Raw genomic sequence first — 16,778 nt, 5'->3', positions numbered from 1 at the left:
AGTATAGATCCTCCTACTTTGACAGTACACCTATTTTAGGTCTCTTCCAGGTCTCAAATGAACTGAATTGTCTTTGGTTATGATGCTGCGTTGGACTGTATGAATTAATATCAGTGTGTGTGTAGTATCATATTTGTGAATGGCAGCTCGCAGAGACGGTTGCTGTGTTGGTCCCCTTCTTCCGGTCTTCTTGAGGAGATTGTTGTCCGCAGTTTGAAAGGGGGAGGGGATAGGAGTTAGGGGGTAAATCAACACCCTGAAACAGAGGAGTGGAAATGACAGACGGTGTGTGTGCCATTGGGTGAGTGACAGAGAAATGATGTGCTAATTCATAGTGAGTTATCTTCCAGGTAAACTATAGTTAACTATGGAGCTATGTGATTCAATGGGCAGAGTACCATCCCAGAGGCAGACAATCTCTCAGTATCATAGTCTAGGCCAGAAGAGTTCCACTCACCTATATGGCGTGGCTCTTAGAAGAGACCACAACTCTTTAGGTTTTCTTTGATGATGATGTCAGTTACAGCGTCAAACACAAACTTGACGTTCTCTGTGTCTGTGGCACAGGTCATGTGTGAGTAGACCTCCTTGATATCTCGCCGCAAGTTCAGGTCCAGGAACTGGAGTTTGATGTAGTTACCAGCATCTTCATAGGTGTTGGGGCCTACAGGGAATCAAACAACATTTAGGGAAATAATACTTACAATATTGTTAAAAGACTCAACAGAACTGAAATCAAAGCTGTCTTAGGCTATGGATGACAAACACAGTATGCAATAGTTAAGCTCTGACATTGCTCTAACATCAAAAGAACATTGAGAAGAATGTGCACTTTTGTTGCACTTTTGGAGTGTTCCAAAGAGAACAGGCCAGGGTGACAGATCTGCTGTTGTGAGCCCACCGTCGTAGTCGGGGAAGCACATGCTGAGATGAGCCTTCTTGATCTTCTCGGTGAAGACGTCTTTCTTGTTGAGGAAGAGTACGATGGAGGTCGCAATAAAGTAACGGTGGTTACAGATACTGTTGAACAAGTGGAGACTCTCATGCATTCGGTTCTTCATGTGGAGAGAATCATATTAAAAAAGAGGGACAAATGGATTACATGCATAAAAGAATCTAATGAAACACATTTCTCTACAATTCATCTCTCCATGAGCTCACAAAGCTAATTTCACCTCTGTCCATACTACAGTGCCACAGTGACTACCTCAATCTACCGTCTTTGATCGTGATATCTCATCACTTTGTCCAACAGTGACTCCTTCAATCTAGTGTCTATAATGTGATGATAATGTATCTTACCACTTCGTCATCCTCCACCAGCACCATGTCGTAGGCGCTCAGAGCAGCAATGAAGATAATACAGGTCACACCCTCAAAGCAGTGGATCCATTTCTTCCTCTCTGAGCGCTGGCCACCCACGTCAAACATCCTGCAGGAGAGCGAGAGGGAGTGCTTGCAGATGTCATTGTGTTGATCGCCAATGTTATACTATGTTATTACAATGTTATTGTCATCTGAGCTCATTGGATTACTTAAAGAGAGATAGTGTTTTTGTGATTCTGATCAATGGCACACTTTGTTGTATTTTTAGCCTCACCTGAAGTTGAGGTCTTTTAAGCCGAACTGGGACTCTATGATACCAGTGGTCTTTACTCTGGATCGCAACATGTCCTGCTCGGTGGGGATGTATCCAGGCTGGACCAGCCTCTCCAAGTCATTCAGATAGCTAGGTGGGACACAGAGAGATGAACAACCTCCTTCCTTCGTCTGGTTCGTCAACACACTAATATAGGATTAACAATTTCTCTATATAAATGTCTACCAAGAGGTCCAAAGCGCTTAGGGCTAGTTTCCCAGATACAGAGCCTGGCCCTGGACTAAAAAGCATTCTCAATGGAGATTCTCAATTTTAAAGCGCTGTTTAGTCCAGGACTAGGCCTAATATGTGTCTGGGAAACCAGCCCTTTGTTTACTATGTGGATATGATGATGGTGGTTTCATAGGGATGGGGATGGTCCAGTCCAGGAGAGTAAACCTACTATCCAGCGGAGTCGTTAAGCTGGTACTCAGAGGCCCTGTCGTAGCATGCCTGGATACCAGTGTCCTTCCACAGCCGCATGATGATGTCGGCCAGCTCCTTGGGCATGGAGCCCTCCTCAATGGTGTCTGCCAGGTGCATGAGCTTCCTGGAATCGTCCTACAGACACACACACAAGCACAAAAGTACACATCCACACATCATGCTTACTATACTCAGTTTGTCCAAGGATTTTATATCATATCCCAAATAATATGATGCCTGGCTTGGGTATGTTGTATAATCCACCTGTCTGAATAGTGTACTGTAGAGAGTCAGTGTACAGTATCTACCTGCTGAGCGGTGTCACCATAGCCAATGTTGAGTTGAGTCATGCCCTTTACAATAGCCATGATGGACTGAACGGTGTTGCTGTAAATGATGGTAACAAACTCCATAGACTCTTCAAGAGAGTAACCATCTTGATGGATAATTCTGTTGCGAGAACACAAGCAGCCACAAATAAAGTTGACATTTGATCTTTGAGACACATATGTTTTATAATATTGCTCTTGGTACAATAGTGTTGCCAGACTCACTTCATCTGTTTGACAATTGTGCTCTTTCCTGATTCTCCAGCACCTATACACAAGTGGGGAAAAAAGGTTTAGTGACACGCAGTACAATTATTTAGCTCTCAGGTGCTGTATATACAAATGACGGCCTGTGGTAGGAGACCGTGATGTACTGCATGGTGAGAGGTTTGGGGAGCGTGTAGCTCTGTCTCTATGTAGGAAGCAGGATTCACATTTACAGTACCAAAAATGACCACTGGGCTGCAGTGTTAAACTATTTTAGACCTGGATTCCAGACCTGGAGTGACAGATCCCAAAGTGTACTCCCTTCTTCCATTTCACTTGACCCCTTAATTTTCCTCTCCTACTATTCCCTCTATTTTCTTTCCTGCCCTGTTATGGTCCTCCCCGTTGAATCGGTGTGTGGCCTGACCCACAGATGATCCACACAAGGGCACCAAGCTCATTACTCCTCTCCTAAACCCCTCCAAATCTGATGCCAGGAAGAACTTTATTGTCACTGAGATACAGTATGACTCACTCTCCTGCTGCGCCCTCTATAGCCATCATGGTTATTATTTGTCCCTGCCGGTCATCTATGAACGTTTGAACGTCTTGAAAAATGATCAGGCCTATATGGCCACACACTTAAATCTCCGCTCGGTACAGCCAGAAGAGGAGTGGCCACCCCTCATGGCCTGATTCCTCTCTAGTTTTCTTCCTATGTTCCTGCCTTCTAGGGAGTTTTTCCTAGCCACTGTGCTTCTGCATCTGCATTGCTTGCTCTTTTGGGTTTAAGGCCGGGTCTCTGTAAAGCACGTTATGACAACTGCTTCCATAAAAAGGAATTGATAAAATATATTTGATTGATTGCAGGGCCAGTGAGAAACACACACTACTTTACTTTCTAGTAGAGTTTCTATGAGGTGTGGAGGCCCCTCAGGGACAGTGTCAATGTGATAACTGGGTGCAGAGTGCTATACATGCTGAATGTTCTTATGTCAGCAGCACCACCTGAATCTGCATGTGTTCCACTTGCTCATTACATGGCTACTACACCGCAGGGATTTACAATCCATGTTGTGGTCCTAATCAAGTTTCTGATGACATGAAAGTGCTCCCTCCCACTGCCTCGCTCATCCTTTAGGTCCTTCAATAGAAATCCTCATTATTTCGTTGAACGATTTTTCAAGTTGAGCATCATTATTTCTATATAGTCTACACTTTCTCCTTCTGAACTTCTAACGAGAGTGGGGCTGGTGTGGCTTCGTGTCAATGATCGCAAGAGCAGCTGCTCACCGATTTGACGGCTCCAATGCAGTTCCACCTCCGACACTGCCAAAATATCCACTACGAGGGTGTCTGCTATTGCAGGTTAACGCTTGATCTGATTGAATCTAGGCCTTAGTTCATGAAGAATTGATGCAGGGTGTTAGGTTGAGGGTGGATGTTGGGGTCAGTAGAGCTATAATAGGTTTGCCTTGGGGTAATTAGGCTGTAGGACGTGTGTATGTGTGTGCAGTAGTGTGAGGATAAGCCTACTGTAATGCAACAGTTGTTGTTTTAGGATTACCAGGAGATTGATGTGATTAATTACCAAAGTGTTCAGAACAATAGTGTGACAGCCAGGGGTGGATAAGCTACAGCCTCGGGCCTTTACATAGTGGCTTAGTCTCACCAATGTTGCTGATGCAAAATGTAGTGCCTCTGAATATCATCAGTTTCAGTCAATTCTTTTAGCAAATGTCGACAAGAGGGTGATGTATTTGGCATAGTAATCCCATTGTCTTTGACATTTCCCTTGTTTCATCCCCAATAAAGACAAAATAATGAAAAATAATTAGTGTAATGATCTCTTCAATGAAAATAGTGTTTGCAAGGCTGGTAAAGTCTCAATTATAATCCAACTTGGTTTAAGGCTCAGACCATTCTTAGAACCAACCTGGTCTCAGAGCATTTCTTATTATTCTGTGTGTAAATCCGAGACATTCCATTTCATATGATATGTTACGTTTCATATTGTATTTATTAATTTGTGGATGTCCATCACCCATTTAGTATGATATATTAAGAATTACAATTCATATTATATGTTACGAATTTGGAAAACATACAATATTGTATACATTTGCAAAACGTATAATATGTTACAAATTTGCTAAACATATGATATGTTACGAATTCTAGCTAGGTGGCTAATGTTAGCTAGCTTGCTAACGTTAGCTAGGCTAGGGGTTAGGGTTAAGGTTAGGGTTAAGTTTAGGAGTTAGGTTAAAGGGTTAGGGTTAGGGGAAGATTTAGCTAAAAGGGTTAAGGTTAGGGCAATGGTTAGCTAAAAGGGTTAAGTTTAGGGCAATGGTTAGCTAAAAGGGTTAAGGTTAGGGTTAAGTTTAGGAGTTAGGTTAAAGGGTTAGGGGAAGATTTAGCTAAAATGGTTAAGGTTAGGGCAATGGTTAGCTAAAAGGGTTAAGGTTAGGGTTACGTTTAGGAGTTAGGTTAAAGGGTTAGGGTTAGGGGAAGAGTTAGCTAAAAGGGTGAAGGTTAGGGGAATGTTAGCTAAAAGGGTTAAGGTTAGGGTTAAGGTTAGGGGAAGAGTTAGCTAACAGTTGCAAAGTAACTAAAACGTAGTAAGTAGTTGAAAGGTTGCTAAATAGCTAAAGTTGTATGTGATTAGATTGCTAGACGTTCGCATTATACGCCCACCCATCCATCCCGACCAACCAGCTCACTTTTGTTTTTGCCTTAAGTAACCATCTGTCTTATGTAATCATACCAAACGTAGCATATCATTCTCATTTGAGTGTTCCGGATTTACATTTACTATTTTATGTCTAGTCTATGAGACCAGGCTGTTAGAACTGTAAATGGGTGATTAACGATTAATTATATAATACCAAGAGCCAAGATAACATTGTCTCTGTCTACACATCTGCATTATTCAACACCACAGGAGATTACTATGGACATTATCTTCACATCTCTGTCAAAGCTAAACGACAGAGGAAAAAACTCTCTCTACCCCCATCCATAGTATAGTCTACTCCTCAATATAAACATGGGATTATACACTTAGGGTCAAATGGTTGCTTTTCACAAAATGTTCACATTTCTATTACATACGCTATGGAAGCAATAGACTTTTGACCACATAAAATACAAGCCAATCACTGGACAGTCATATAGGGCCTTAGAGTCTATATGTCATTTTGTATGTGGTCTGGAGGATACCAGGTTATGATGAGACACCCCATAGAACACCCTCAACCCAGGCCATTCCCCAGATCAGCGGGCCAGATGACCAGACATGCAGACGTTACCCAGCAGAAGAAGCTTGACTGTCCTGGCGTCCTTCTCTGCATCCTCCTTGAGTTTCTTCTCCAGCTCTTTGGAGTGCTTGTCCTCTGCACTCGCTCCGGCCCCCATCCTCACACCCTGGCTTCTGCCCTGTAGTGCTCAAAACCAAATGATGGGGTAAAAAACGTGAATAAGGTCCTAGCTGATTGCCTAGAGGGCCGACTGGTGTCAACCACGCAGCTGGCTCGTCAACTGCTTCTAAGGAACACCGGAGAGGTGAATGATGGAGTGTTTTCGGGTCTTAGGGAAGATTTTGGGCATCCTCTGTCCACCTGATCAGGGGCGGCCAATGGGGCACAAGGACAGGAGACTCCTGGGGCAGGGGGAAAGGGAGAGGGAGGCCGGGTGTACATGGGCATATGAGTGACCTAACCTTTTTTAGGTTGAGGTTTAGGGGGACTTTGCTGTGCTCAGCGGAAGATGCACATCGGCTCAAGTGCTTATCTGTCTACACTGTCCTCAGCTGCCTTGATAAGAGTGAGGGAGATAAAAAGACATATATTTATCCACTGGCCTATGTTCCAGGAGGAGTAAAAGGCCTTAGTAAGTAGTAAATTAGGTAGAAAGAGGAAACCATGTGTACAGTTGATCAGTGTGGCTCATGAAGCATGTTCAATGATGCATGTTATCTCTTGTTTATGAGAAGCTCACCTATAGCTCCTATCGTTCTACAGAAACACCAGTCTGGTCTATAGCAGGGCAGGGGTAGTTACTGCTGTGGAGTTCACTCTCCTACGCTTAGAGGCTCACATTATTTGAGATGTGCCTTTCATGACAGGGCTGACATCACCTTATAGTAAAAGACTACACGGACTACAACATAAAGTAGTCAGCTCACACGTGTGGAACACATTGAGGATACTGTATCTTCTACATTGAGGGGTGTGATCTCTAAGGTACTTACAGGGCTTTACAGTCTCACCTGACAGATCTCATTGACCTCAATCTGAAGACGGCAACAGATCCTAATCCACACTGTGTCCTCTGAGAGACGGAGGGAGGGAGAGCGAGCGACAGAGAGAGGGAGAGAGAGAAAGAGGGACACTACTCATCCATTCTCACTCAACTCCACCACTCAGTTTTCGTAATTGTAAGAACCACTACTGTCAAAGCACAAACAAATTGGGATCAGTTGACGCACTAAAGGGTTGAGGCCAGTGCACGAGACACAAAACCTGTCTATGTTATCTTACTGTATATAGGTATCCATGCACCACATGAATATAAAAAAGGATCTGTTTATATAAAATATAGAGCTTTAATTTATTAGTCAGCAACATCAATGAGAAAGGAGAAAGGATAGAGTAATTTACACAAGTCATTACAATAACATCAAGTGTGCTTTATGTTATACTAACTGATTTTTCCTCATTAACACATCCCAAAAAATAACCAAAGATGCAAATAATTTGTACCTTTTGGAGAGAGAGATAAAGAGAGAGCAAAGGAGAGAGGGAAAGAGAGCGAGAAAGAGAGAAAAGGAGAGAGGGAGCGAGGAAGAGAGAAAAGGAGAGAGGGAGCGAGAAAGAGAGAAGGAGAGCGAAAGAGACATAGGGGCCTACATTGAATTTACAAAACATTAAGAACACCTGCTCTTTCCATGACATAGACTGACCAGGTAAATCCAGGTGAAAGCTATGATCCCTTATTGATGTCAACTTCAAATCAGTGTAGATGAAGGGGAGGAGACAGGTTAAAGAAGGATTTTTAAGCCTTGATACAATTGACATGGATTGTGAATGTGTGCCATTCAGAGGGTGAATGGGCAAGACAAAAGTACCTTTGAACGGGGTATGGTAGTAGGTGCCAGGCGCACAGGTTTGTGTCAAGAACTGCAACACTGCTGGGTTTTTCCACGCTCAACAGTTTCCTGTGTGTATCACAAATAGTCCACCACCCAAAGGACATCCAGCCAACTTGACACAACTGGGGGACGCATTGGAGTCAACATGGGCCAGCATCCCTGTGGAACGCCTTCTACACCTTGTAGAGTCCATGCCCCGACGAATTGAAGCTGTTCTGAGGGCAAAAGGGGGTGGGGTGCAACTCAATATTAGGAAGGTGTTCTTAATGATTTGTACACTCAGTGTATATCTCCTGTGTTTTGAGTATTCCACCACTATGGCATGAGTCCATCTACCTTTCCTTGCACTGACATTATTCCCACGTTCCCGCAACAAGAGAGACATCCACTGACATTATTCCCACGTTCCCGCAACAAGAGAGACATCCACTGACATCCACAGCAACATACTGTAGCTTTTTGGACTAGTTTCATATACAGTACATAATACATTTCATGCACACAATGAAAAGCCACCGTCCCAAAGAGTTTGGTATGTATTTTCAAGAGCTGATCATTCTAGTGGCTGTAGCTATATACATGGAGTTGCACATGGAGACTTTCTGCTATACACATATGTGGCATGTGACACCTTTCCAGGCAGAATGCCATCAACACCGGCTGATCAGAGAAGTTGCTTAAATTCTTTAGTGAGAGTTATGTAACATTCACCTTCTGTAGGAGCTGGATAACAGCTCAGAGAAACCTACGGCATCCCTCTCCAACCTGTGAAACTAGAACTCTGAAAACAGTCTTTATGCACTTTCGCTTTAGTGACTTCCATGGACTAACCATCGTCTTACATCAGGGGGCGTCACTCCTACGCAATGCTAGTCCCTCAACTGACAATCAGTGCAGGCGGAATTGTTGCGCAAGTTTACTTAAGACAATGTGGACTAACGGTATATTACTAGGAGATCTGTGATATTGAAAACTACATGGGAGGATTGGAGGAGTTGAAAAATGTTAAGTACATTTCATTTGAAACAACTGAACCCATAAGGATAATGGGAATTGGCTGGAATGCAAACCAGTATATTTATGGCTTAGTTTGGAAACTAAGAGAATGGGACCAACTTCAACAATAAGTGAAAGAGTTCTCTGTCTCTTGTCATAATTGTGCATAATCAAATTGGTACAAATGATTTAGCTGCCTGCTTGATAATTTAATCTCAATTGAACAACGGTGTACAAAGAGAAGGCAATGTTATTTAAATCCCATGACAACAAACAAAGTCCCCCCCCAAAACAGCTTATTCTAACCATCACGGCCTCAAGGGTACAACATTGAGTGTTATAGTTACACATATTCTACACAAACAGCCCACATCAACTAGTTCTGGAAGAGACTGGGAATATGAATGTAAATGTAACACATGGGGTTGAATGAAAGCCAGATTGGACCACATGGCCCAAGAAGAGTGGAACACAGGGGATTTGGGGTTAAGTCTTGTTTCACCCTAGTGTCAGTTCAGCGGGCGAAGGAAGAGGAGGATGTTATTTCCCACAAGACCTTTCACTCTAGTGTCTCTCTGTGGCCGTGGGACAAACTTAAAGCTGCAGTCTCCTATGGGCATTTCCTCTGCGTGTCCAATGAAATGCTATGAAGTGCCATCCTTATAGTCCATTGGCTGTGGGAATTAACTGTCCATCATGGCTTTGGGGGAGGTTCTGAGTCATCACTCCATCCGTGATCTGACTCCTCCCACCTCAAAGACTACATACTGCCAGCAGTCAAATGACCCAACATGGAGCCAACATACTAAAACCTTTCTGAAGGCATTCTTATCAGTCCATACAGCTCGAGATATTTACACTTTCAAATGTCCTTTCAATGTTTTGCTGCGCTTCCTCCAAAAGACAGAACATAAAGATCTTTGCAATATAATAACACAATTTGTAATAAACAATGACACTAACAACAATAATAGCATTATAATAACAATAATATTTGCACAGATCTACCTATTCACAAAAAAAGCCTTGTTTTCTATTTAAGTACAAAGAAATCCACAGAATCTTACTATGTACAACCTACAATAAATACTGTGTATCTTTTTTTAACAGTTAAGAATAATCTGTTTGTTGCTTGCTATTGTTGCTTTTTGTAGTGGTTTCTCTTTCTTGTTGCTTTTGATCATTCAGTTTTTGAATCCTTTAAATTGAAGTCTTTCCCATTTTTGGAGGGGTGTGCAGAGAGGGAGAGAGCGGAGGGGACAAGGGGTTGTGTGTTGGGGTGCAGGGGGTAGTGTGTGGCCTGTGGTGTAAGTCCAGGGATTCATGTCTCGGCTGGGTTGGTGTGCTCATCTTCGTCATCCTCATCGTTGTGATGCCGGCGGTTGCGGGGCTTCTTCTGCTCTTTCAGCTCCTTGAGTCCCCTGGCCTTGCTGATGGCCAGTATGGGGTCCCCCGGACTGCCCTCTCCCAGCTGCCAGTAGTCCTGACAGTATTGGTTGATCAGGCCCATCTCCGGCTGGCTCAGGATGGTCAGCAGGTCCTTGTACTGACCCGCGCTGGGGGTCCATGCGCTGGACTGGAGGGGTGGTTGGGCCGGGCTGCCCGTCTCCACCAGGACGTTGTTGACCGTGCGGCTGGACAGGACCACCAGCTGCAGCTTGACCAGCGTGTGTTTGAAGTTCTTCTCTGTGGACGTGCACTGGTAGACGCCGCTGTCTGACAACTGGAGGGAACGCAGCAGGAGACCTTTCTCTGTCTTCACTGTCCGGCCCTCAGAGCGGATCTAAGAGCAGGGAGAGAGTGAGACGCCATTCATTTATCATTGCACTCATTTAGCAACCATTTTTCACAAACAGCAGGCCATATTGTTCAATGACTAATTAGTCATCCCTCTGATTGTCAGCCTATCCTTTAGATGTCAGGCAGTAGAAGACCCAATACAGTACATAGCTGCAGTGGGATGAGAGTTCCTGACTCACCTCTTTCCTCCTGTCGCTGTTCTCCCTCTGCAGGTGCCATTTTAGAGACACATGAGGGGACCTGGCCTGACATTCCAGGAACGTAGTGCTGCCCTCCACCCCATACTGCACCATCTCCAGCGTGTTCTTATTGGCTGCAGGAAAGCATCATCACAAACATATTCAAACACGTTTGAGGCATAATTTCTCAATTTCTCTTACTGTAACTGACCACATCAGTCAATTATTCCTCAGCAGAAATGTCAACCACATTCACATTCCATGATTCACATATGACACTATTGGGCACTACTTCTGTCACGGTGAACAATTCAGCACTTTTTGAGTGTCTATTTGGGGTACATTAGAGTGTTCTTGTCAGCTCACCGTTAGAGTTATAGCCTCTGCACTGGTGGATTGGGTTACCATACTTTACATCCTGTCGACGGCTGCGCCTAAAGGGGTCAGATCAACATTCCCAAATAAAAAGAGGTTAACTACACCACGTTCTACAAACTGAAAATGAGCAGTAAATAAAAAAGGGTTGTCATTCCCACAGATTTGCAACACAAACACAAAGACACACACACACTCTCTTGGTACTCACCTCTTTTGCGAGGCAGAGTAGCGGGTACAGGACTTGCCGTCCCAGGCGCAGTAAGGGTCCCGGGCCAGGCAGCAGTCAGCACACACCTGCCCGTACACGTCACAGCGATGGAGGGCAAGGTGGGTCACACCCAACACTGAACCCACGTACAGCTGTTGCTGTAGGGAGAAAGAGATGGAGACAGAATGAGAGAGGAATAGAGACTGTTGGCATCATCCAGACTTTGGCATTCACTTTTTACACTCTGCATTGATTTATGTGATATTTTATGGGAAGACACAATTCTGAAATTGTGTGCACTGAACCATCAGACTGTGGACATGTTCAGCTTACCCTTTTGGATGAAATCTTCATGGTGGTTATGGGAGTTGGCACCTGAAACGTAAGGGATAGCAGCAGATCTTTATAAGAGAAGAATGGAAGTTGGAAAGATGTTCTGCACAATAAATGTTTCTCACCCGAGGAATACACCAGGGACTACAGATGAAAATAGCTAAATCTGGTGCAATGGCATGTCAAATATACAAATAAATAGACAAAAATAGAAAGATACTACTGAGAGAAAAGGAGAGGGAGAGAGAAATAAAGAGAATGAGAAAGACAACAGAGAAGAAAGAAAGAGACTAACCCTGAACACCTCCACCTCCTCCAGAACCAGCTCCTCAGTCTGCAGGTCAGCTCTGGGCAGGACAATCACCTTCTGAACCGTCCCCCTGTCTGCAGACCCAGAGGCAGGGATGGGCAAAATACAGATACAAAATACCATAAAGATCAATGTTTCAACATAAACAACAAAATACTTGTATTTTGTAATGTATTTGCAAGTTGCTGGCCCGAGCAACAACATTCTCAGTAACGGTTACAAAACAGTTTTACTTGCTATAACTGTGATATGTTGTTGTTTATCTACCTTAGTTGAGCAACTTACCCTGGATAAGAGTGTCTGCTAAATCAGGGTCTGCTAAACTCGGTTCTGCCCCCCCAGGTGCATGTTTTGGTTTTTGCCCTAGCACTACACAGCTAATTCAAATAATCTAAGCTGGGGGGCCTTGAACTGAGTTTGGGAAACCCTTTGCTAAATGACCAAAAAGTAAATGTATATGTGAAAATTAACATACCAAAATTAACTGCAAAGAACACTGGGTATTATTATTGGCCTTGTTTCAGGGCGGAACTCATTAGAATAATACTCAGCATGCTTTTGAATTGTTCATTTTTACATATACATTTATATTTAGTTAATTTAGCAGACGCTCTTATCACACCATAGTCCTATCATATTTCTAATACCAATGCAGGGTGAAAGGGAGGCCACCAAAATGTAAACCCCTATAAAAATGGTGTATAAAAGTATTTTATATTTTGAAAATACAAATTCCAGTATTTTGAAAATACCAAATACCAAAATACACTGGAGTGTAGTTCAGCCCAATGTAATTCAAATGACAAAGTAATTAAAATACATATTTCAAATACATGTAACAGAAATACTGCCCATCTCTGCCAAGAGGAGTGATCAGGTTAACCTCTAATCTAGTCCTCTCTGGCCTGCTCCCTCCCTCACACATCCTCCACTCATATTCACATCCCTCCAAAACATTTGTCCATATAAGGTCAAATGCCCTGAGGAAAATAGGAGGACAGGAGGATCCCCCCTCGTCTTTTACAGTGTTCTACTACAGGAGCCATTCATCACCAGGCTGAGCACTTTAAAGTCAGCAGCCCCAGCAGCCCTAGCCCTTTTTAAATCTCTGAATCTATCACAGATGTGAAAACACACATACAATAACAAGTCTATCAAATCAACCAACAGGCGGGCACTCAGAGCACTGACCTGTCCCCAGGAATAGGACCTCGTAGCTCCCATCGGCAGCGGCCACCTGGTCCACAGTGATGGTGGTGAACTCATAGTCCACATTGTTCCGGACCACCAGGGGGCGCTTGTGTATTGGGTACACAGCGTTGTACATGGTGGGGTGGTTCCGCATGAAGTTAATCACCTCGTCTGGGTAATCCTTAGTGGACTTCATGTTGGGGGTGAACGTACCTCCGGGACACTGGGTTTAGAAAGAGGGTAGAACCAGCCATGTTTAATGTATTAATTAACAAATATATATATATACAAAATAAATAAATATATGTGTGTGTGTGTGTGTGTGTGTGTGTGTGTGTGTGTGTGTGTGTGTGTGTGTGTGTGTGTGTGTGTGTGTGTGTGCGTCACCCTCTGCATGTCACTCACCGTCCCAGGCCGAGGATAGGGGATCTTCCCAGTGTAGGCCACCCACTGGTAGTTGGGCCCCTCCTTGTGAGCATAGGGTCCATTGAAGACCTGACGGATGTCAGCCATGGAGTAGACACACACTGCTGAGCCCTTGAACACTGACCTGGTGGGTAAAGGGACAAGGAGGGTCAGAAACACTAAAGGGGACAGCTTTAGGAGACATGGGATTACTACTCACTCTGCGAGCAATTAGCTACATTCTCCCGCTCATAGAATCAACTCACATCACAACTCATAGACATGAAGCAGGCGTACTCCAACATTAAGAAGCCGCACAAACACTCTCCACCACAGACAAGCTGTCTGACACACTGACATACAAACACCCACACATAGCCAAGCTAATCATCAGAGGGAGCCCAACATCTCTGCCATGCTGTGCTGTGGTGGGTGAACAGTACAGTATTATATGAGTATCTTCTGTTGAGGTGCCTATCATTAGCACTACAGTAGTTCTTATCAACTGGGCTTTAAGGGGGGTGGTGATTGTAGCGAGTTAGTATGGAGGCCTTGGGTGAGACAGGGAAACATATACAGTACAGTATCTCACAGACGCCAACACACACACACATACAGCCGTGTGTATTATGACTGGGCGTGAGTGTGAGAGTGAACTCTCCATGTGTGCATCCTCCACTCAAAATCTCCCGCTGCATATGCTGGGGCAGGAGCCGCGAGCCATTTCTTTGACTCTTAATGTTGTGCTGCTGACTGATGACTTGTTATCAAAGCCCAGCCATGTGGGAACACAGGTCAAGTCTCTCACTGGAGACCCCTTCCTCTCCGTGCTACAGACTGACTCCCTCCTCTGCCTTTGTAGTGTGCAGAGCAGACTGTGTGGAATAGGTTTTTTCAATAACAGAGCGTGTTACAGAGGTACCTTTGGGCACAATGAATATGGATGGGAGACGGGAAACCACGGGAGGAAACTAAATATCAGCACTGACTACATCTATTCTACAGGTCTGCTGAGGAGATCTGATTGAGTGAAAGCTGAAAAAGGATGTACAGTACTGTCCTTTAATGAGACAGATACTTGTGGAAATACTGTGATTGAATTAAGGGGAGACACAGAGGAACACAGTCAGTGACTCACCCTGAAACTGAGAACACGCCATAGATGACAGGATTCTTGATGTCCTGAGTTGGCTGGATGAACACGTCTCCTGTTAGACAAAGCGAGAATTACACATTACCAAAAGTGGTACTGCAAAATGTCTTACACAATCACTATACAATAACAGTATGGACTATGCTAAAACAGGGTAATCGGAGATAAACATTGAAGGATGGAGTCTATTTTCTCTCTCTCTTAGCTAACCGGAGCCGCTATTATTCCACCTGGGATTCCTGAGCAGCCAGAGCTAATTCAAAGCGTGACATATGGACAGTTTCTACTTGCTGGATTGACACGGGACAGGAGGCGGGTACAAGGGAAGCCCTTTTGGATTGGGCAGCACAGCAGTGGTTAGTTTAGTTAGCAGGGTTTCCGGCCACAGTGGGGTCCTGAATCAGAACACTTCCAGAGCAGACCCCAATTCCTGGGTCTCAGAGGGGGAAGGTATGAAATGGAGATCTGTGGGGTAACAAGGCTTTAATGGAAGCCATATGCTTCCCATGATCCTTGGAGCTATGGTAATTGGACCCTGTATCCTCCAATGAGTGAGAAGTGAAAGGAAAAACAATTAAGGGGAAGATTTCAATCCATTTAGAGTCGACTACCTCAGCTGAGAAGTGTAACACTCCAGCCACTTGTTGGAAACACAATTCCAGGGTAAATGTTTTTCATCAAGAGGAAAAGAGTGAGTGGAGGAGGGGGGCATCGGCTGACTCTTTCAAGGACAGGGAGAGTAGATAGGACAAGTGTTAACCCACAGCCACAAGTCATTGGAAATGCCAATCACTAAGAATATCTAATGATTAGATGAAGCATGAAACATTATACCCTCCATTTATAACTCTGGACCTCTGTCGTGGGCATTTATGAAGCCAAACATTACTAAGATATTGAGCCTCGTTGATATCAAGCAGCTCCACACTCTGAACCTTTCAAATAAATCTCTCGGCAAAGATCAAGTTGAAATGGAAAATACTCAAAGAACAAAACAGCAGCTCTCTCCAAGCACACACTCTTCAAACACTTTTGGATTAAAGTTTAAGAACAAAACGTTCCTTGGAGTTTCTACCCAAGGCCTTATCAAGCCTTAAGAGTGTCTCCCAAAGAATACACTTTATGAGCTTTAAACCACCAAGAGAGATTGTTGGCCTCTTATAAAGCTGTAGCTACGACTGAGTTTCATTAACATTCAGGAGTATGTAATCATCATGAAAAAAAGAATCCCTTTTTATTGCCAAGGTAGGAGAATGACAGCTAAGGGCCGTAAACAAGAACGGGAATTAACTTTTGACAAACGGGAGAGAAATTCCTAACACATCTGACGCCAGTTTGACAACCCTCCTGGCTACAGACAGAGGGAGGGGTGAGAGAACTTCAAGAACATTTGGAACAAGTTTGCGCCATTGACTTTTATGCTGGATCTTTTTTGATGTGTCATAGCAGACAAAGACTCCTTGAGGCTCATTGAGTATCTAAAGTCAGCACAGTGTGCCTGCAGAAATACCATATCTATGAGAGAAACGGCATTTGCAATGTGTATGTACGGTGTTATTAAAGATAACCAATAAACATACTGCACCTTTAATTTTCCCTCTGTATGCCCAAAATACAATTCCCATTCATATCAGGAGGAAATCTAGTGCAGTATAATTTACAGGTAACTGCCAAAATAAAGGAAACACAAGTGTTTTAATAGGGCGTTGGACCGCCAGAACAGCTTCAATATGCCTTGGCATAGATTCTACAAGTGTCTGGAACTCTATTGGAGGGATGCGACACCATTCTTCAAAGAGAAATTCCATCAATTGGTGTTTTGTTGATGGTGGTGGAAAACTCTGTCTCAGGCGCCACTCAAGAATCTCCCATAAGTTTTCACACACACACACACACACACACACACACACACACACACACACACACACACACACACACACACACACACACACACACACACACACACACACAGTCTGTCTGTCTGTCTGATGGTACTGTATATGGTCTCTACCCTAGGGACCTGTCTGACCGCACAGCGTTACAAAAGCAAACACAAATAAAAACCACATGGC

General features: G+C 43.9%; 2 protein-coding genes across 2 annotated transcripts in view; both read right to left on the bottom strand.

The window, feature by feature from the left end:
• Window positions 1-206: 206 nt before the first annotated feature.
• Window positions 207-6,018, bottom strand: gnat1 (guanine nucleotide binding protein (G protein), alpha transducing activity polypeptide 1; the record flags this gene model as incomplete). Its single annotated transcript, XM_084167427.1, has 9 exons — window positions 207-256; window positions 458-664; window positions 902-1,055; window positions 1,303-1,432; window positions 1,601-1,729; window positions 2,043-2,200; window positions 2,374-2,515; window positions 2,620-2,662; window positions 5,913-6,018. The coding sequence occupies 8 exons, from the start codon at window positions 6,016-6,018 to the stop codon at window positions 474-476; spliced, it is 1,053 nt and encodes a 350-aa protein (XP_084023553.1). The 3' UTR covers window positions 207-256; window positions 458-473.
• A 2,927-nt stretch (window positions 6,019-8,945) lies between these two features.
• The window catches only part of LOC311133828 (semaphorin-3F-like), a 70,802-nt gene continuing 62,969 nt past the window's right edge, over window positions 8,946-16,778 (bottom strand). Inside the window, exons 10-18 of the mRNA XM_084167422.1 lie at window positions 14,692-14,761; window positions 13,554-13,698; window positions 13,149-13,371; window positions 11,943-12,031; window positions 11,648-11,689; window positions 11,315-11,472; window positions 11,095-11,162; window positions 10,729-10,862; window positions 8,946-10,532 (exon numbers count right to left, since the gene is read on the bottom strand). Of these exons, the coding sequence (XP_084023548.1) occupies window positions 10,071-10,532; window positions 10,729-10,862; window positions 11,095-11,162; window positions 11,315-11,472; window positions 11,648-11,689; window positions 11,943-12,031; window positions 13,149-13,371; window positions 13,554-13,698; window positions 14,692-14,761 (1,391 nt within the window). The 3' untranslated portion in view covers window positions 8,946-10,070. The remainder of the gene's footprint in view (window positions 10,533-10,728; window positions 10,863-11,094; window positions 11,163-11,314; window positions 11,473-11,647; window positions 11,690-11,942; window positions 12,032-13,148; window positions 13,372-13,553; window positions 13,699-14,691; window positions 14,762-16,778) is intronic.

Source organism: Coregonus lavaretus (assembly GCF_964263955.1).
Source record: "Coregonus lavaretus genome assembly, chromosome: 8".
Lineage (NCBI taxonomy): Eukaryota > Metazoa > Chordata > Actinopteri > Salmoniformes > Salmonidae > Coregonus > Coregonus lavaretus.
This window is presented reverse-complemented; position numbering and strand designations above follow the sequence as displayed.